We start from the raw sequence: 20,993 nt of genomic DNA on the forward strand, positions 1-20,993 counted from the left end.
AAAGGTTTTTTTTATATCAACACCGTAGTTACATACTGAAATTTATTCACGTGTCATCAAAAAATTAGCTACAGTTAGTTGAATTCAGACGAACGCACATGATGGGAACTTTTTGGAGTAATAAATACTACCATGGCTTGAAATTATTCAACGGCTAGGTCGAAACAAAATCGTCCAGAACCAGAAAATATTATTAATTTGTCCACTCGGACTTTGGAGTATAAAAAAGGTGAAGGCACTTACAAATAAATTGATTTTTTTTTATTATTAAATATTCTGTAAATATGTACAAGGTGTGCTGCATTTAACGAACGGGTTTTTCCTCAGTGCTCCCAACAGTAGTCTTTACATTATGAAAAAAAGTCAGAAATTTTTTTCTGTGTTTTCTTAATTTCCTTCGAATCATTTTTTACTTTATTTGACGATATTGGCAATTCTTCTAGTGTCTGTTTTTCCACTGGCTTGTGGCTACGTCTACCAATCAAGTCAAGACCAGATAAACGCGGCTTTTTAACTTTACGTGTATCCTGTGTAATTTCATCATCGGGATACAGCAAGCTTGTTAAATCTCTCGAGTTCTTCAACTTGATTGGTGGGGTAGATAATTCCGGCATTGATTCACTACCGTTGTCTTTATTTTTATTTTTTCTGTCATTATCAGCCAGATTTTGAACGACTTCTGTACTGGCTTCATTATTTTTCGTTTCAGATTTTGACACACTCAATGCACTCTTTTTACTTCGAATTACAGAGTTAACATTCGAATTACCTGAATTTGTATCTAATATCAAATCATTGGAGAAGTCCTCATCAAAAAAATCCTCATCAAGCCATTTTTCTATTTGCTCGCGTTCGAGGGCTTCTTTGACGTTTGCGCTCGACGTATAATTTGTAAATTTGTTTAGATCATTTTTGACAGACTTAGATTTGTAAGGAATTGTATTTTGTTCTTTTGTTGTCGTATTGCTGTTTATTTTGTCGAAGTAATTTGTCAGAGGTTTTATTTTGCTCCGTTTATATAAAAAATGGTAAAAATCCAGACTCGAATCATTAGATTTCGACGCAGAAGTGTGGTAGTCACAGAGGAGACCAAACAGTTGCCCTGAAACAAGAACTTTAACAATGCCAATATACAGACATAGACGAAGGGGAATCGTATTTTCTCACCAATGCTGATATTCCGTTCAATCAGATGCCAATACATGGCAGCTACTTTATTTCTGAGCTCCACATCACCAAATGTAAAATATACCATTGCTCGACCTGCAACGGCAGCTGCCATCAACTGCAGTAACACTTTCAGCTGCGGGTCACCTCTGAAAGCACCACAGCCCCAGTTGCCAGTTGCTATGGCGGACAATTTGTCTCTGGGTATTTCAGAGGAACTGAATCCAGCATAAGCCTGTACGAAGATATTCCAACATTTACTTCACTTGTGTTTCAACAGATTTGCAATTTTTGTCAATCATACCTTATTTAACTCGCGAATTATGTTTGTAACTGTAAATTGTGTATGGGACTGTTTGAATAACAAAGCATCAATAGCCACGACAGAAGTACGTCGTCTTCCACTGCTATCTCGTGGAGTTTCATCATTAAAATTTCCAGTCCATTTAAAAGTATCGCTATAGCCTTCATAGTTGCTGTAACGCTCAACACCGGTAATTATGAGAGCCTCAGTGTCATCTAATGCTTCAGCAACCAGCATGCTTGCCATTAGTTCAGGACAGATGACAAATCTAATTTCCTCTTGGACGCAGCCCCACCCCAAAACACCACCACCAATATACCTGAAAATAGTTAACAAATTTTTTTTACCCAGTGCAAAAATGATGCAATGCAAAATGTAAATAGTAATATTGATTCTTCTTATGCATTCTACACTTCATACTTGTTAGCAAAGTCTACTTGCAAAAGACCAGCTCCTTCAGTTTCGATTGTGCCATTGCTTGTTATATGAAGGTGTGGAAGTTTAATATCTTGCCTATTCCATCGGGGACAATTTTCCTTCGGGACATATCGTCGTTGAATAGTTATCACACCATCCGGGGCTACTCTACGGATAAACCATAAAGGGTTTTCATTTTGAAATAATTTTAGAGGCATTAAAAATCTTTGTTGAGAAATAAATCAGCTCAAATCACTCATTTTCATAGCTGTTAAGTGGGTCAACACACCTTTAGCTATGATTCTTCGAAAATAATGAAAAATACATTTCATTTTCTCCATTACAGCCTCTGACCTGTCAGGTCTTTCTTTTTCATAAGCACCAAACAGCCTAAGGTTCAAGAAATAAATTTTACATCGTATTACTGACATGGTGACATGTATATACTATCTTAATTATAAGGTCACCTGTTGAAATTAATTTCCGGATACATAGCATATTCAGATTGGGGATTTGTTGAATTTCGTCGCGGAAAAGTGCAGAGCAACGCATTAGCCAACAAAGAGCCAACTTGTAACTGACTGAGGCTGAGAGTCACATTTGTGTGACGCTTAAGAAGCGGTATCGGGCTCGTTACTAGGGCTGGAAGTTGGAGTGCCAACTGCACTATTTTTGGTAGTATGTCATCGTAGAAAAGCCCCGTTTCATCTTCATCTATGACCTGGAAATAATTTACGAATGTATCAACTGCGTTAATGTTTAAGGCAAGAGTAATTTCGATACTCATAAGCAAGTTCTGTATCCTACTTCGGAAAAGAAATAATGAAGAGCAGAAAAATCCCATCGTAGAGCATATTTTTCATTATAAGATAATATGGCAACTTCCAGTTGATGAGTGGATGCAAAGCTGCGAAGCAGTGCCTCTTGAATTACTTCCCATCTCTGCCTGAAACCGGAGCTTCCAGTTGTCTGAAAATTATTCCCGTTGGTGATATTCAATATTTGGTCCAATTATACAAGGTAATGAAATAAGATTGTTTTTCAACGTACGTGTTTATTTGGATATAAGCTGTGTGTTGAGTGTGGCATCCTAACGTATCCTGGGCACCATTTATCCTTTTGTTGACTACAATAAGGCTTAGGTGGTCCTTCTCCGGTGAGCGGTAGCTGGTTGAGATTCATAGAAGAAAAAATAAACATATAAGCTTTAGCAGATCAACATCATTAAAATTTCAAAGGGGGATTGAATAATGCTGGACAATTACTACAAAAAGGACTGTGTGTCGTGGAGCAGGAACTATCGGAGCCATTTGCTCGTGACCATATTTTGCTAATCCTTTTTGAATCTCATCCATGCTAATTCCCTTCCATTCTGGCCCATTTGTTGATCGGTCTGAAACTTTGACACCAGCTTTATAAATAGTAGTTATTATTGCTTTTGAAACCACTCATTCAATTTACATATTATTGGAGAGAATGTTTCACAGACCTTCGCTGGAATTTGACGCCTCAACATTATTGTCTGAAAAGATATCAGGGGACAATTGATAATCTTCTTCCATAGAAATCTTCACGCTCTCTGATATGGGTTTGTTAGTATCTGCCATACTAAGTTACAATAAAGGATTTGTACAATTTATTATTCCTGCGAGATTATATAGCGTATTTTGTGAGAAAAGTGAAGCGACTGACTCGAGATAACCTATAAAATCAACACAACATTGTAAGACGAGTTATTACGTACGACGATTGTAGTTTATTTAATGATTCACGCACGATATTTAGATGTTTTCAAGGTTCCAAAAAGTTGCAGTTGACAGTGATCCCCTTAAAACTGATTTAATTTATTGTATTTACACTGCAATCGTAGGTGTTCCCTTCAGGTTCTCCTATTTCACGGCTTTAAATAACAGCTGTCAAACCCCCTGAAATCAGGAAGCGGATTGGTCAAGCGATTGACAGATGCTGGCGCATTATTTTGATAAAATATTTTAAAAAGTGTGTGTCATAAAGAATATAAGAAGTATTGTACTGTACTGTACATAAGGATTACTGTACAAATGATGTAGATTAAAGTTTAATAATCGAGTTGCAAGGATTCGTACATTCGCCGTAATTATTAAATTTAGTAGAATCCAAGTGAAAAAAAAATTAGGAATGGAGCTAGGATCCAACACAAAATGGAAAAAGGTAGATTTAAACAAAATTAAATTTATTTCTAGAATACCGGAATAGCGATAATAAAGTATAAGGATAATTAAATATATACAAAATGTACAAATAATAGAGAACGATCATTCAAAAATGAAATTTGAATGCACAATTTTTTTGTTGTATTATTAAATACACTTTATTCAATTTTCACTTTTATTTTAATTATATATCTAGGAGGTGCCGAGTGGCACCGCTATCAGTGCTACACCTTGTAATGGGGTAAGATAGGACAGTTTGTTTTTCAATTTTATTACATACTATAGTAGTATTGGACATTTAGAGATGGAATACTTTGATTTTTTTTTTCATTATCATAAAATATTACAGCCCATTGTGATTTCCAACAATTTTATATTCATTAAGTGCCAATGGTTCACCTTCATTACAATTTCAGTATTAAATAAATAACGAAAACGTGAATATCATATATTTAAGATAATTTAATTCGCCTAACTTGGCCTTAGTGGCAGAGAAACGTTACAAAAACTAATTATTTTACTGTCATAGTAGACAGAGAATGACAAACTGGAGAAAGGAACATATGTAAATGAGTGTTGGAAATCACTCAATTTAGATTAGGAGCGAACCGCGCGTCAAATTTTCGATATTAGTCGTTTTGCACATACTACTCCGATCCCCCTAACCAATCACCACAGATGTATATCCAAATTTCGATAGTTATTATAATTATTATCATGATATAAACTGATCTATAGAACGTTTACAAGGATGTTGATATTTTTCTTGCGGTACGTTGAACTCCATAATTTAATAATACCTTTACATTCTCCTCTTCTGGCAAGCCATGCTACTTAGCTATACATCAAAAACTTCTTACACTGATTTATATACTGTTTTCGCCAGATACTGAAATTTTCATACCAGGTATAATTCAATCGTTATTTTACATTTAAATTAAAATATGTTCCCAATTTCTTTTCTGTATTCATTTTCTCATATCAAATCAGATGTAAGAATTTTCAAAGTATCATTGCATCTGCAAATGCTAAGAAGCATTGCGTTTAGCTAGTCATATACACTATAGTTAGAGCCGTAACTAAAGCCTATTTTAGGTTTGTACAAAACTTTCATTTCTCTTCCATGTCTCTCTAGGTGGATTTCAAAAATTGCTTGATAGCAATAAGTACATTATTTGTCTAGCCTCTCCCAATGACATCAATTTATAAATTCCAATCAAAAATACCTACGGAAATAAGTGACCCACTATACTGGTAAAATGGAAAAAAATTAAAAATTCGCAGTCTCTGATAAATTATTTAAAATTTGAAGAACTGTTGCCCGATAAATTAATTTTACTGTCAATACCTGACGTATCAAAGGTTACGTACAATTAGATAAAAATATTAAATAGTGAAACAGGTCTCAAATATTGTTGACTCAGAAATTCGATATCAATTACGTTAAGTAATAACATATAAAAAATCTGAGAGAAGCTAGATTAAAGCACCAGGAACAACGTGCAAAAATGATAAGAATGTAAATTGTGTGGGTCTATGCATTTATACTGAGAGGGTTAAAAATCGCTCTTCCTTCAAAGAATTATAAATATTAGATGCTGAATGATTTTGATTAAATAACATAATGAAACTCGATTGCATTTACCCCGTTAAAATATATTTACATTGCATCTGATGGCGAAGATAGTAGACGAAAATGAAAGTTCAAACTCGAAAGTGAATACTTGCATAAAAGAAATTCTTCAAGAATCTGGAGACTACCTATTTATAGCTCAATTAAGACAACCAAAACTTGAACGCTTTTTGATCTCATTGCTTAAATAACTTTACTAGTTTGTCATGAAGTTCGGTAATTTATGCATTCGTGATGAATGTTAGTCACGAAATTATGCCGCAGACGTAAATATTCTTACGGCTTAGTATTCTGGTAGATCGATATAATTATCCAACGATAATAGCTTTACTATTCTCAAAAATTTCAACATTTCCTGGATAATTCAATTTACAATATTAGAATTCACGGTATTGAATAACTGCGAAATACCATAAAATATCAACTTCTCCAAATTTTACACATTAAGCCATAACAAAAAAAAAAAAAAACAACATTTATTATGCCTTATAATGATTGATGATATCACAATGATTGTATATTCAAATCATGAGATGCGTGAATGACTTTTTGACACAAGAATATTGCAGGATCACCCCAAACCGATAGATCATTTGACAATTCGCAATTCGACTCGCCATTGTGTCATTAAAGAAGTTATGAGGAAAATTATCCTTACAAAACGGTATTATCGAATAATCGCATTTCGAAAAACCAATTTCAATCATACAGTCTGTTTCAATCAGATATACAATACATATTTACAATTCAATTTAATACTCTATTGTAATTTACCCACAGTGTGTTTCACTGTAACTATACCAAAAGTTAAGTTTAATATTGCGGTGAGTTAATCGATTATGTTTCTTCACTCTACACACTGTTCCAATAGACTTTTATCACCCACGATGCCAAAGAAATCCTTATCCCAACTTAGGAAATCTCAACGTTGCAATGTAATTGGCAATGTAAAAAATCTAACTGCTCGAATAAATAAACTTGGGGTTTTCCTGTGTATGCATGAAAATAAAATATAATAGAACCCCCTATAATCGGTGTCGTCAAGGGTTGTGCGACCGACCCGTTGCAGAAACGGCTCTTGCTGCTCGTGGAATGAGTGTCTGTGTTGTAAGTCTTCTAGGCATTGGTATGGACGATTTGGTTGATGTTGTTTCAGGTTTCGTCTGTGCTACTGCAGCAGTGCTGTTGACATCCAAAGATCGTTTTTGTCCCAACTCTTTAGATTTTTGTAACTTCTTTATAGGCGAACTCTCTGCTATTGGCTTATCTAAGTGATCGTTACGTGCTGAGTCCTGCCGAGACCTGAGTAAACGTGGTGAATGATCGCTGGGTTTACGGAGAGTCCTGAATCCGTTTAACACCGTAGGCGCTGGAGGGTGCGGCTGGTTCCATAAGTCACTCCAACTGAAATCAATGATGAATTTTCACAGTGAAGAAGAGCTTTCAAGAGCTCTGCCAGTCTAATAAGTTTGCAAATGAAAATGTACTATTCAAAAATGGTTGTGAAACTTGAGGAGCTTGATAAAGAGATGACATTTTTCATTTTCGTATACGCATGTATGAGGAACAATACAATAAAACTCACCCCACATGGCTAACCATTGCAGCATGAAACATTGTCAATTTTGAATCCGTTATAATTTCATAATGTTAATCCAAAAGTTTTAAAATACCAACTATATATGCTATATCTTATATAATCGTTGGTGACATTCATTCTCATTCAATGCTCGGAAAAATATATCTAGTTTCTGTATATTTTTTGCAAGTGTAAGTATGTTGCTGTTGAGTACTGTATCTGATTAAAGTATGTGTTTATATTAAAAATATTCACTATAGCACCAGTGAAACCTATATTATTACATACAACTATGTATATACAGTTTTTTAATTATTAATAAAATACATAAGATACACCTTCGCGCTGATTTCACTTACATTCGTTGCTTCAATTTGTGTAAATATTTGCAATATTGCTTCCTGTTATCAACTATTATTTAAGAAAAAGCAATTATATGATTTAGCACCAATAGATGTTAAATGACGAAAGGAATTTCTTTCAGATAATAGTAATTTCTAATACCAAAATTCTAGAATGGCAATTACATATACTCGTATCGAAAGGTAAGCTAGAGAATAATCTATCTCTAAAAGACTGTTCCTGCAATCCCGGGAGTTGAAAAATTGTTACAGAAAGAAGCCTCTAGCAATTCACACCCACTCTACTTGTACGGATGAGATCGCGTTGCAAAATTAATCGAGTGTACAAGATTCCTCCAGATTCATTTTATCTTCAAACATTCAAGAATTCTACGCAAATCTATGAAGTATATCAAAACGTATTGTTAGGTATTATAATGTTTGAGTTGACTGTAATTTGCATGCGTACTACAACAATGGGATACCTAGTGCTACACCAAGGGACATATGGCTCGGAAGTAAAGGAGATGTAAATAAATAAGGAAGTAGAAAACGCAGAGAAGCAGGCATCCCAATATTAGATCACACAAACTGACACACTCTACCTTCCCGATCCTGAAGCTGTACGTGTCATTAACCACCGTAGAGGAAGAATGGCGACCAGAGCAGCAACAACAAGTTATTTACATGTCACGTTCGTGGGATAATATGTGAAAAAAATGTGTGTTTTTATGAGTGATTTCTTAATTGTATAATACAAGCTCACTTATGTCAAGTTTTCAGATCTACTTCGTCAGTGTTAAGCAGAACTAAATTTTCCAATAATGAGAATTTTCGACATTTTTCAAGAAACAGATCAGTCATTCAAATGGTATAAAAATGAGCTTGTAAAACACTTCTAGAGTTCAGTGCAACACGAAACATTAAAATTAGCACTGAGAAGATCAATGATGATGGTATATGAATTTGTCGTGAAAACGGTGTTTTGAATGATTTCACATGATAATATGTTATTTGCCATTGATAATAGAATTTATTTTACTGACAACACCTCGAATAGGCCATAATAACTGGGACTTAATACTGTCTACCTTTTGTAATTTGTAGAAAATTGAAATTTCATTTTATAACAAATCTTCTGTGCGAATTAGAAGGTGTATGAAGAATTTCTTTCGACTGCATACTTTGCAACATCGTTCAATTCGGAATATTTTCTTTATATTATCTGCCATAAACTCCAAACTTTTTATGGCTACCTTGAACCGAATTGAACCGTGGTGAATAAATATGACAATGGCAATTTTGTCTCTAAATTAGTCTACATAGCAAACCAGTGAGACACTTAAGCTGTGATTTACAGATATAATCATAAGTAATATTCACTCGAATGGCGTATTTTATACGTTGCTCACCTGACGAGAGGCCCCGCGTTGCCATCCTGTGGGAGTGACTGTAGTAACAATGGACCGGCCGACACTGGTCGCACCTGGTATAAAAAAAATTCGATGTCGCATGAAGAAGTTTCTTGAATACATATTCTCACATTTAACTTGCAATATGATGCTCACTTTATCTGTCTGCGTAGCTGCGTTAGATGTTTCTTTACTGATGTCGTTGCTATTGCAGGATGATGAAGCGCTACACTGCGAATCCACACCGTTAATGCCTTGATATTTTGTCATTTGCACCTGCACAATAAAATTTACGATTTAATACTCGATTTTAGAATTTCATTACAATAATTTTCAGCTCATAGAAATTATTCAATTGATCGAGCATTTGCATTAATGAATTACCTGCAGTAAATGCACGGTTCGATCTCTGTCTTCCAATTGCCCTTGCAGAAAGACAACCTGTCTACGCAAATCAGCCAGTTCATCTGCAACACTACTCGCATCGCTACCAGGTGATGTGCTTGCTTCCGTCGTTCCATTTTCATTCAGGTTGTAGAAGAGACCATTCTATAGTACCAAGATAAGTATATTACGAGTTATAATATGTACACCGATATCTTTACTACATAATTGCTGGAATTATTTATATTGGGTCCGATGATCAGATTTTAGGATTAAAATGAAAATGTAACTAACCTTCATAGTATTATCGAATGGGTTGAGAGTTTCTGCCTGCAATTAAAGGAAAAAGGAAAATTAACGAGTTACACGGTTTGAATTTCTTTGATTTCTCTTACGTTTTGAATGATAAAGATGTATGTGTGTGTGTGAGTGTTTTGTTAGAGAATAAGTATAATTAATAAGTGTGTATTAGGCATAAGTGGATAGATAAATGAAACAAAGTATATCATAACGTACCCTCGTCAAACCGTTCTCTTCCGACTTCAAATGCAAAACCAAGGATGACGGAAAAAATAATGCAAAAAAGAGAAAACAGCGTGTTAATTATACACAGCACAAAACACATAAAAGCGTACATATCTTTGAGGAGATGCGTTATATATTATAGTCGGTGCATTAAGGTTGACAACATTAATAATAATTATATAAGATGCAACTCATCGATGATATGGCAAAAAAAAAAAAAACATCCAAAATCTTGTAGAATGGGATGGACTTATTGTTAAAAAAAAAACATTAAAATTATGATAATATCAAATAAAGTATTTGAATAAAAATTCACAGCAGCCGATTCGAAAATTAATGTTTCACATTCCCACGCGTGATTTTCTTACCTCCTGAAGGACCCGTTTCAGTTTAAGAAGCATTGTCTTTATGGAGACTATGTCCTGAAACATGTATTGATACGTGCCACGTTCCAGCTTCAAGCTTCCTTCATCTCCAGAGTCAAGACTCGGCGATTGAATCTGTAATACGACGAGAAATCCCACATTATTTCCTGCTTGAGATTCAATTAGAGAAAGAAAAGAAGCAACAAAAAAAAAAAATAAATAAACAAGAATGCCAGCCTCGTTCAAACTTTAACAATTTCCTTTCCGAACTAAAATAAAAAAAAAAAAATCTCCACGTTACATTTCTCGGAGGCCTCAGGGGACTGGAAACTTGTCGAGATCGCACGCTGTCCAAAGAACGAGGTGAATCCGTCCCGGATCTGCTTCGCAATAACCTGGAGGTCCTGCCGCTACCGATTCTGAAAGCATAAAAATATAAGAAAAGTTAATTTTAATCTGTACGAAACGGTTCTCGGGTAATCGAGCCATTCATTTCTCCCAGAAAAAAAAAAAAATTAAGTAAGTAAAGTTGTCGTAACGATTCATGCTGAGGAAAAACTGTTATTTCACGATTTTGTAATCGTCCGAAATTCAGTAAACCGCAATAAAACAAAAGACACTCATATTTGGAAATCTTAGTTCCTTGAAAATCGTTTTAAAATTAAGTTATTTTACTTATTATTATATTATTTTAGTTATTTTATCCCCCGATATTTCGTTACGATAACGTTACCAACTTCAGCCTCGTTTCAAAAAAAGTAAGAAAACAACAAAGATGAAAGTGTCAAGTCATTAGCATCCATGCGGAACCCAAGTTTACTTGGAATTAAACAGCACTTTGGCGCACGAATACCGTATATTATTATGCCTATATTTTGTTATAAAATTGCATAACGTTAGATAATAAACAAGGCTACCTCCCGCGTTCGCACATGGCGCGGATAGCGACGGAATTAGCCAAGTTTGGGGCGGTATTGTTGACGAAAATGGCGGGCTGTCTGGGTTGTCTTGGAGGCGGCGAACCTCCGGTCGGCGTCGTGCTTTCCGACGACAATCCAGAGTCTTCCCCATCGTTAGCGATCGAGATCGCGGAATCGTTAATCGTCGATCGGGTTCTCGAAGAGGAGCTGAAAGTCGTTCGTTTCCTGGCTCCACGACCCGCTGTACTCTCCGGAGACGAAGAAGACATGATTTTCGATGCTTTTAAACGACTAGTGTATCTAATTTTCAAAGATAACGCGAGCCGGTCTCATTCCGAAGCGTCATTCAATTTTTTACTGCGATAAATAGTACGCTTTGAATTAGATGTTTATATATATATATATATATATATGAATATCGACTTGGTCGAGCAGATCGTGGCAATTTCAACACCTGCAGTTATAAATGCAAGAGAAAAGTGGATATTGCAGGTATTGAATCATCGTAGATTACAGGTGATTACGACGGTCTGCGCATGTGGTTAAATCGAATTGACGGTTTGCTCCGCGTCACATTAGTTACGAATGGAACACCGGATACACTTTGAAGCAGCTTAATTCATCACATAAACATTAATATCCGAGCTACGCCCACCGTGTATCAAGACTTTAAGTTATTGCGGCTGAAGAACTGAACAAAGCAGTTGATCGGTTTACGCGTAACAACAAAATACTGTTGAGATTCGTTACTTCTTGAAGAATAAGAACTGCAAATTTCACGCGTGTGTTTTTTGTACTTTTGCAGACTGTGATGCTTCAATTTTGTTCCCTACCATACTTTTATGGAAAAATCTTTAGCACAATATTCAAGTTCGCGTCAAGTGTTTCACGGAGAAATCAGCCACAACTTCGCGAGAGGTTTACAAATTATCGCTGCGGACAACGTGACGACACCTGTTTGACGTCATTCGAGTAAATTGGAAACACCCTGGCACTCTAGTCGCTATTTGCAGGCAATATTACGTTAGGAAAGACTCGAGGAGGTGGTTAGCTGACCATCGAATGGTTTATCGTTAGCTGCAGCGAACTCGTTCAAAAGCCACGTGCAGACGGGATCGAATGAGATTATCGCACGGAGATGTTGCGGATTTCAAAGGTTCGCTGCATCGCTGCGAAAAATATGTCCGCAGCAACGCGAAACTCCGACGGAGTGACACTGCGGCTAGAAAATCGCAGGATTCGACACGGCTGCGTGTACACGGGTATTTATACATGTGTATGTATACATATACGTATATACGGAGGTAAATGTCTGCGCAAGCGTTTCGCAGCCGCGAGAATCGGCCGCTCGATAACGCGGCTAGCCGTCTCTGCGAAGAAGGCAAAAAGAGCGGGACGGAAACGGAGGAATTACCTCCTTTCAAGGATATAATATTGTTCTATGATACATGACGAAAATCGCATAGGCGTAACACGATTATTGGTAATATCGTTGATCGGGTGCGGGGAAATTTTTGCAGAAAACAGGAAGATCGATTTTGAGAAAGACACGGTCTTCAAAATTCGAGGTTTCAAAACTTTAGGCTGAAGTTAGTAGCGTTAATCGTTATTTCACAATTGCAGGAATATCCCAAATTGAGTAAATTGTACTATGGCAAAAGGTATTCCTTTTTTTAAAAACTTAAATACCTCAAAGTCACTATAAATTTGCAACATAGTGATTTCTCCTTCCCAATGTTTCGTTACGTTAACGTTAATAACTTCTGCAGCCTCGTTCAAAATTACAGGACAATGGAAATATCTCTTTACCGAAACTTTTTTTTTAATGCGGGTGGTAGCCTGGTTTTTCTATACAACTTCGACGCACCGTCGAACAGAAAAATTGAAAAATTGACGAGATTCTTTCACGGTCCTAATTTGCTTTCGTGAATAAATATACGTTATTACTAATAACAAAATTAACTCCAGACAGAGTTACGATATGAAAAAGAACCACTGCATAAAAAAACGTCTGCACTGATCAAAATCGACGAATTCTTCCTTCATATATCTTCGATGGTCGCTAACTTCAAATTTAAAAAATCAAGAAGCGTGAAAATCATCCTTTGTGGTAAGTTGGTCTGGCACAGGTACTACCTACGGTAATAAGGGACTCTAGAGGCGTTTGCTGGATCAAAATGGTCTGCCGGGTGAGCAACAAGACTTTGTTACAAGGTCTCGAAGGAGATGAACCGAGAAGATTTCGCCCCGCCCGTTAGAAGCATGGAAGTTATTTCTTCACCGAGGGTAAAAAAAATTTTACACTCCTTTCTTCTCCGCGATATGTATTACGCGACCACCTACAACTGAATTGCACGTTATGTAGACAGAATTCGAATGACATTTCATTCTTGCGAATATTTAAATTACCGCGGCTTAAACTAAAATTAAACAATAGTCGCATGGGAAGTAATTAAACAGGTTTTTCTCCCCTTCTTTCTATCTCGTGTATTTCGTCTCATTATGCCACCTCGTTCTTTTGTCTCGATGGCTTCTTCCCTTACGTAATCGAAATGTACGATCGCACACTCGTTTGCATACGTAAACTACACCGTGTTGTAACTCGCGATTTCAAGTCACACGCGGCTTCTGCCAGCAGGGCCTTCGGAAAACGGATTATATACCCGTCTAACAATAATGATAATGATAGTAATAATAATGATAAAGTTACGTCAAAAGTTACCGAAAGTTTTAATTCGTCGTACACAGGTTAATGCTATAAAGAACGGCGCCAAAAATCACTCTTTATTTTCTAAGCTCTTTAGTTTATACTTGCACGCTATCTTTATCTCTCTCTTAATCAACGTCAAAGTCAAGTCGAGTTTCTTTGCCAGCGCAAAAGTTTGCCGACGTTTGCCAAGAGCGGCATGAGACGGGCATCAGCCAAAAAATTTACTTCCTCGTACAGGCGGCTTCAGATACTATCCGCGATCACACAAAGAACTGAGACTCGAGACATAATTTATATATGACGACCGACGTGCGGGTTTGGCCGAGCATTAATTTTAATTATAAACCGTAGGTACTGCGTATCGATTCAATCGTTAAAATAGAAACTAACGTCAAGTTCGTCGCAGAATTAATTCAGAGTTACAATCGTAAGTTATACTCGAATTAAAAGATTATCCGCCAAGTTCGTGTACGTTTTTTCCATAAATAGAAAGAAAAGAAAAAAAAAAGAAAAATCCAAAAAGTAACCCAAAGATTTCAGATCTGCATTCTGCGTGTGAAAATAATAAAATGCATAAGTTATACACGGTATTTTTCATAAAAACGATGCATATCCTCTCCTCGTACGCGAACTCTGAAAAACTTTGCATAATTTACAGTCGAATATCGGTGAATGCATGCGGTACGTGAAAACGTGGCGATGTTGAAAAACTGAAAATCTAGGGGATAGTCTGAACCGGCACCGCAAACTCCGAGGGTTGAAAGGGGAGGGGATTACCGGCGATGGATTTTACGGCAGGGAATGCAGCCAGCCGGCTTACTCCTACAGACTCTTTCTACTGAAACGGGGGAACGGCCAGAAGCTAACCCGACGATTCTCACTCCCCCAGACTTGGATGCATTCGCGTTTGGCTCGTGCACCCCGCCGCAGTCTGCATTTGCCAAAAATCACCCCCTTTCCGTCTCGTGCCATCCCCCGTCAAACCCTGCCGCCTGGGTTATATAGCATTATGGATGTACATACATATTCGCGGGGCTGATGCCGCGTTCAATATCTACATATATATATATATATATATATATACACATTGCAACTACATGGGCAGATATATATATTGAATATTGGGCCCCTGAGAGGGAGGGAGGGACACCGACTGACTCGTGCGCGGCTCACAGCTGGCATTCGGCTTTGTTTGTTCGATCAAACGCACTATTGTATACATACTATATATATATACATATACACACATATATATACTAGACAGATTATTTGATATCGTTGCGAGCAGTAGAATTTTTTCACGGAATCTGAAAGCACGTTACTTCTTTTTATTTAATTAGTTGCCCCCGCCCCTCACCGCGGTTTTATTTCATAATGCTGTACACTGATTAATTAAATAAACGGTTAAAAGAGAGTAATAAATGATCTACCGTATACGTAGAGAAAGATGTCAGTTATACCTTTTTCGATCATACGAGAGGAAATATATTTTAAACTACATCATTGCGTGATTTCCGACAAGTGTGAGTAAAATGAGGAAAAAAAAGAGGTCGATTCAGAGATTGGAACGGAAATAACAACGGATCTTCTTCACGTCTCTGTTAACGGAGTGCTGGAGTTGATTAGCGACTATGTATAACTATATGCATGTAACATGTATTTGTATACAGCATACGTGTACGTAGACACATAGTCTTATCGATCAGACGCGATTAATTTACGAAGCGTTATAAGGTAAACTGCTGCAGGATGCGATAAAACCGAATTATCGCTCGCTTGCCTATCGCTAGTTAGACACCGGAGTGACTAAGTTCGTTGATTGTAATTCGGGTCTGACAAGAAAAATAAAGCGAGAAGCGACGTGAGATTAGACATTTTTACATGGCTGAAGTTTTAGTCACATTAACGTAAATAAACATCATGGAACAAATCGTTGTACAATTTTTAAAACGCACTTTCAAGGAGGTGAATTTTTTTAAAAAATATTACCATATTTTCTTTGTCAAGATTTACTAACTGAATTTCAGACAATCCCTAAGAGTGCGAAGTAACGATTTATCTCAACATGCATCGTTAAAGTAACGATAATAACTTCAGCCTCCTATACAGATTTCTTTACTATCAATTATCGTTTTACTTTTTGCTGTCGGAATAACATCGTTATAGATCAAAGTACGCTTATATATTTTATATTACACATACTACTTATTATATATACTATATTACACATAAATCTCTCAAATGATTCACCGTTAATCTCCGGAGTCTACGAGGCGAAACGAACAAGGGCCAACTTTTTATTCCATCGTTATACGGTGCAACGACGTTATCCTGACAATGGAAATTTCGTATCTCTTAAATTATTTTCAGCCTTAAGCCGCGTGCCAATGCCGTTTGAAATAAACATAGATTACAATAAGTTTCGCTCCTTATTATATTCAGCTGCATAATCTACAACGATACTCAGCCCCTCGTGTAGTTAATTAGGTATATACATTACAATGATTAACGTCTTGATTTGATATTATTTTACAGTATGTAATAATACACATAAAACGAACCTTTGAATCGTCCCAAAATTTTAATAGACACTGTTAATAATTCTGCATTAATTGGCACAATATTTCGGATCAATCATTGATTTGAAAGTGTCGAATTTGTAAAGCGTAATTTGGAAGAATAAATTGAACATGGGAAAGTTCTTCGCGTCAATCCGTTCATTCGGTGCAAATCGAACTTTATTTTATTAAATATAACGAGCGCTTCCGTGCATCGTTCATGTAGAAGAGTGAACGGCGCACTTAGCAGTAACAGTATAGTTATAATACATATCAATTACAAGTTACAACCGCAAGATGCTGTAAGTCAGCGTGTATCGTTTTTCCGCAAATATTCTTACGAGGACAGACCGTAAAATCGTTTTAAAAAAAATCGACACCGGCGGAAGTTCATGAATTGATTTCGGTATAAAAAAATTTCGTCGAAATTTCTTTGATAATAATGACTTTAAATTTTTTCTTCGTCGATGTGGTTTATCGGATTCTTTATTTAACCGCGAATTGAAATAAAATAAAATGAAAATAGCTCGCGGTGTTGATTTTCTATTTTATCTTCATCTTTTTGTTTTTTGCACAATCCAAAGCTTCGTGTCACGAGCTGCGTTTGGTGCCGGTGAAGTGAACCGTGAAATAGTTCCGACTCTTTGTATATATTGTAGACTGGATACAGACATCAGAGAATCAACATTCGACGTACCGTGCTTATTACACCTTCAATATATGTCATACAAACCGCGAACTTCTCTCGTCGTTATAGGTTTGCAAAACCACAGTCAGGGATAATAACAATAAAAAAAAAGCACAGTCGCGATGTACTTGAAGGCGGGTCCTTATAAGTACGTATAGACGTATAAAGTGGCAAGAAACTGTCCGATCATTTCCACCTGGTACCTATACCACCGACTACCGTAAGTAACGCTCTGAATAACGCGATAAAACGACGAAACAATGGCTGCTGTAACGTAAATCTATTCCTATCCTTTTTTATCCGTGCGTGCGATACTGGAAACAAAAAGAATGGCAATTTTCTGTTTTTCCAAATATTATACAAGTTTACTTCCGCCCTGGCGTCGGACTTTAAAAATTTCTGCTGCTGCCAAAACCTGTATTTGTAATACAATTAACGAGAGATTGAAAAGTGTACGAACGAATAAAAAAAAAAATATAAACAATCAACGAGTTCATTTAAGTAATTGAAACGCCGAAATTGCATTATTAATTTCGCAAATTTTTCAAACGTTGTCTCGATTCTGTGACGGTGTCGGGACGAGACTCGTTCACCTTGAACCAAATAAGCCTGAATTGTAAGAAGGCGGCTACGATGCGAGAAGGGTATTGTAATAGAATAAACTAACCGCAAATTTGCAAATCAGATGTACTTACGTTTCACATGGGGGGGTGAGGGGGGGGGGGGGGGGGGGGGGGTAATTAATTGATTTTATTTTATGATCGAAATTTCGATTAAAGGCTGTATAACGTAATGCGAGCGTGAACTCGCGGCGAACGTTTAAAATGTGTAATGAGAAGAAAAAAAAAATAAAAAAGAACAAGAAATGAAGAAAAAAACCAGGGCTATTTTCACATAACGGAAAGACCGTCACGTGGAAACGGCTTCACCTCACCCGGCTTATTGTTAGCCGAAGAAGAACCGACGGACACGCTCTCTGACCCCAGATGAAACTGTTTGACAACAGCGACCGCGGGAAAGCAAAAAAAAAGTAGGGAAATTGAAGAATCCACCTTACAAATACGACACTTGCAAAACAGAAATATTTCAATTTTTTCAGATTTCTCTTTGCTTTTCTCCGCAAAAAAGTTCTTGAGAAATACAAGTATTTTTTTTTTTTGTATGGAAAAACTGATGATACGTTACATTTATTTTATTTTATTTTCATGTTCTATCCGTTAACGTTGCTCTAAGAATAAATTGTTCGCGGTAAGCTCGATGACTTTGATTTTCGAAAATTTGCTGTAAAAGAATTTTAGAGAAAAGAGAAGAGTAATTATTGACTGTGGGTATAAATAACGGAGGCTGAGAAAATGAGAAATACGTAACGTGTAGCGTAACGTTGTTTACATACATATATATATATATATATATATATATATATATATATATATATATATATATATATATATATATATATATATATAAAACAGCAAAAAAGTTGTATTGCAGCTAATCGAACAACGAGCGCGCGGTTACGAAATTAATACGAAAGTACGTCGATACGGGTACTTGTTGCGAAAATTTCAACGCTTCAGAAAACAGTGAAAATTGTTCAAGTAATACGAGCAGTTGCATCCAAAGGTTGCAGAACTCGATTTTTCATCGTGGTAAAAAAAAAACTAGCAGGATGAGAGTGTAACGGGTAATTGTGTGTGAATAAAAATCAGAAAAATTCACTCACGAGTGAAAAGGGATTGCGGTTAGGAAATGATTTTTAGGCAAGAGAAATTGATACCGTGGTCGTTACGCCATGCCAGAAATATAATTTATACAGTGTAGAATATAAAAAGACTTAGCCGGCAAGCGTATTGCCGGAAATAGGATTTGTCACGAATTACAAAGATTTAGTAGCTCGAGACGAGTTCGACGATCTTTAAAATCGGATCATTGCTTTTCAGGCCACATCTAATTCCTCCTTTCTTAAACGAATCGTTAATCAACCGTTTAATTTTACACCGAAATTCAAGTTTCGTTAAATCCCGAAAATTTCCTCTGCGCCCGAATAAGATTAATGCGTGTATATACATATGTATATATAATATTTAATTTAATTTTCTAACAAAAATTCCCTACCCGATAGAGTCTTTCTTCATCTTCTCTAACTTATTATTCTATCGTTAAGGTGACCAACGGAATTTTAGACGTACGAATCCTCGTCTCGATTTGAACAGCACGCGAAAAGGTCACGAAAACTAGAAAAAGAGGTACAAAGAAATTGAAAAAAAAAAAAAAAATTCAAATGCCGCAGTAACAAATTCGTAGCGTGACAAGAAGCAACATCCAAAAATTTGCTTCGACTAAATCGTGACGACCAAGTTCGATGCAGTCTCTACATGTACATTTAAACGATATTCTCCTATTATAACATATACACGTATTCTACCGAAAAGTATTGGCACATAGATGACATTGGTCTGTTTGTTTGTAAGGTTGAATGTATGTATATTCATTGTATTATTAGGAATATTATTGTTATTAGAAATGCGAATATTTCACCGGCACGCAAAGAGTTATACATTGATCATGCAGTATAATTCTTCTGCCCGACTTTCTATATACTTTTTTAACCGCGGCATTCCAATATATCTAATATAAACAATCGCATCCATACCTGTGTACGTCACCGTTATTTTTTTTCATTTTTTTTTTTTTTTTCATTCCACAAAACGATCATATTTAGTGACAAAAAAACAAGTGCCGTTTAATTCAATTTCCGAGATAATAAAAAATAGTCAATTGATAGTCTGTCAACTTCATCGTAAAACGAAGATGTTTTTCTTTTTCCATTCTCCGCCTTTTCATTTTCCTTCTTTCTTTACGCATGCGGGAATGTCGAAAATTAAAGGATATCTCAAAATTTGAAACCACCGAAACTCTAGAGATATAAATTTAATTACAGCAATAATAATAATAATAATAATAATATAACAATAACAATAACAATATATTCTTCGTATGTAATTGAATTTATAATAAAAAGTATTGTATTTGGAATATGATAAAGTAAGTTTGATAAATCAAATCAAGGAACATAATGTTATTTATAGCATGATGTGTATCCATGCGTGCGGTTGATTTATACAAGTATATTTAAATAATACGCAATGTTTAGGATAATTAATATTCAACGGAATTAACTTGAGCAAGAAACGCAAAAAAAATTATTCGACACAACACTGCGCGATTATGTATAATACACCATCGTATATGTATACGTATACATACAACAAATAAATAATTATACAATTATGTATATGTTTATGCGTATAAGTTTATAAGCTGCGAGGAGCATGCGAAGTGTAAAATTAACAATTTCACTATATAATAAAAATAAAGAAATATCGAAGAATATAAAATAAATTAAACTAAATAATAAATATTTTTTGCGTATATATGCTTATGTATATGTTTATATATAAATAAATAAGTAAGTAAAGGAAGCCGTGTCCGAAAAGGAAACATGAAAAAAAACATACGAAATTCCTGTTGTATCGTTAGAAAAGTATTTCGTTAATGAAAACGGAAATTCGGGATCGTTTTTAATAGGATCTGATAAAATTACGATACTTCCCGTGTTCTCTACGTTACAATGAAATTTAAATCTATATTTCAACGACTTCGTTTCGCAATCGGTCCGAAAAAGTTTTACACACGTCTGCTCTATTTAAACGAATGAGAAAATTAGTCTCGGGCAATGACGATATGTTTAATACGTACGTATGCATGTATTTACATGTATGTAACGTACGTGGTCGA

The 20,993-nt window shown here is 35.8% G+C and overlaps 2 protein-coding genes across 17 annotated transcripts in view; both read right to left on the bottom strand.

The window, feature by feature from the left end:
* Positions 1 to 246: 246 nt before the first annotated feature.
* Positions 247 to 3,823, bottom strand: LOC107220931 (poly(ADP-ribose) glycohydrolase). 9 transcript variants are annotated; one of them, XM_046745742.1, is made up of 11 exons: positions 3,665 to 3,823; positions 3,378 to 3,590; positions 3,154 to 3,281; positions 2,939 to 3,055; positions 2,696 to 2,857; positions 2,356 to 2,609; positions 2,178 to 2,278; positions 1,892 to 2,051; positions 1,472 to 1,790; positions 1,168 to 1,402; positions 247 to 1,102 (listed from the first exon to the last, which is right to left on the bottom strand). In XM_046745742.1, the coding sequence occupies exons 2-11, from the start codon at positions 3,493 to 3,495 to the stop codon at positions 351 to 353; spliced, it is 2,346 nt and encodes a 781-aa protein (XP_046601698.1). In that variant the 5' UTR covers positions 3,496 to 3,590; positions 3,665 to 3,823; the 3' UTR covers positions 247 to 350. The 9 variants fall into 9 exon arrangements, with proteins under 9 accessions (XP_046601698.1, XP_046601688.1, XP_046601680.1 ...); XM_046745732.1 differs by having other exon boundaries at positions 3,154 to 3,287; XM_046745724.1 differs by having other exon boundaries at positions 3,154 to 3,299.
* A 260-nt stretch (positions 3,824 to 4,083) lies between these two features.
* LOC107220946 (probable serine/threonine-protein kinase DDB_G0282963) overlaps positions 4,084 to 20,993 on the bottom strand; it is a 55,815-nt gene continuing 38,905 nt past the window's right edge. For 4 of the 8 annotated variants that reach the window (XM_046745710.1, XM_046745695.1, XM_046745699.1 and 1 more), the window contains 9 exons: positions 10,621 to 10,738; positions 10,323 to 10,454; positions 9,946 to 9,969; positions 9,724 to 9,759; positions 9,430 to 9,594; positions 9,202 to 9,321; positions 9,046 to 9,119; positions 7,299 to 7,307; positions 4,084 to 7,117 (listed from right to left, as the gene is read on the bottom strand). In XM_046745710.1, the coding sequence (XP_046601666.1) occupies positions 6,754 to 7,117; positions 7,299 to 7,307; positions 9,046 to 9,119; positions 9,202 to 9,321; positions 9,430 to 9,594; positions 9,724 to 9,759; positions 9,946 to 9,969; positions 10,323 to 10,454; positions 10,621 to 10,738 (1,042 nt within the window). In that variant the 3' untranslated portion in view covers positions 4,084 to 6,753. The other 4 variants (XM_015659765.2, XM_046745706.1, XM_015659761.2 and 1 more) reach the window with 4 other exon arrangements.

The sequence above is a fragment of the Neodiprion lecontei genome, chromosome 1 (genome assembly GCF_021901455.1).
Source record: "Neodiprion lecontei isolate iyNeoLeco1 chromosome 1, iyNeoLeco1.1, whole genome shotgun sequence".
In the NCBI taxonomy this organism is placed as follows: Eukaryota; Metazoa; Arthropoda; class Insecta; order Hymenoptera; family Diprionidae; genus Neodiprion; species Neodiprion lecontei.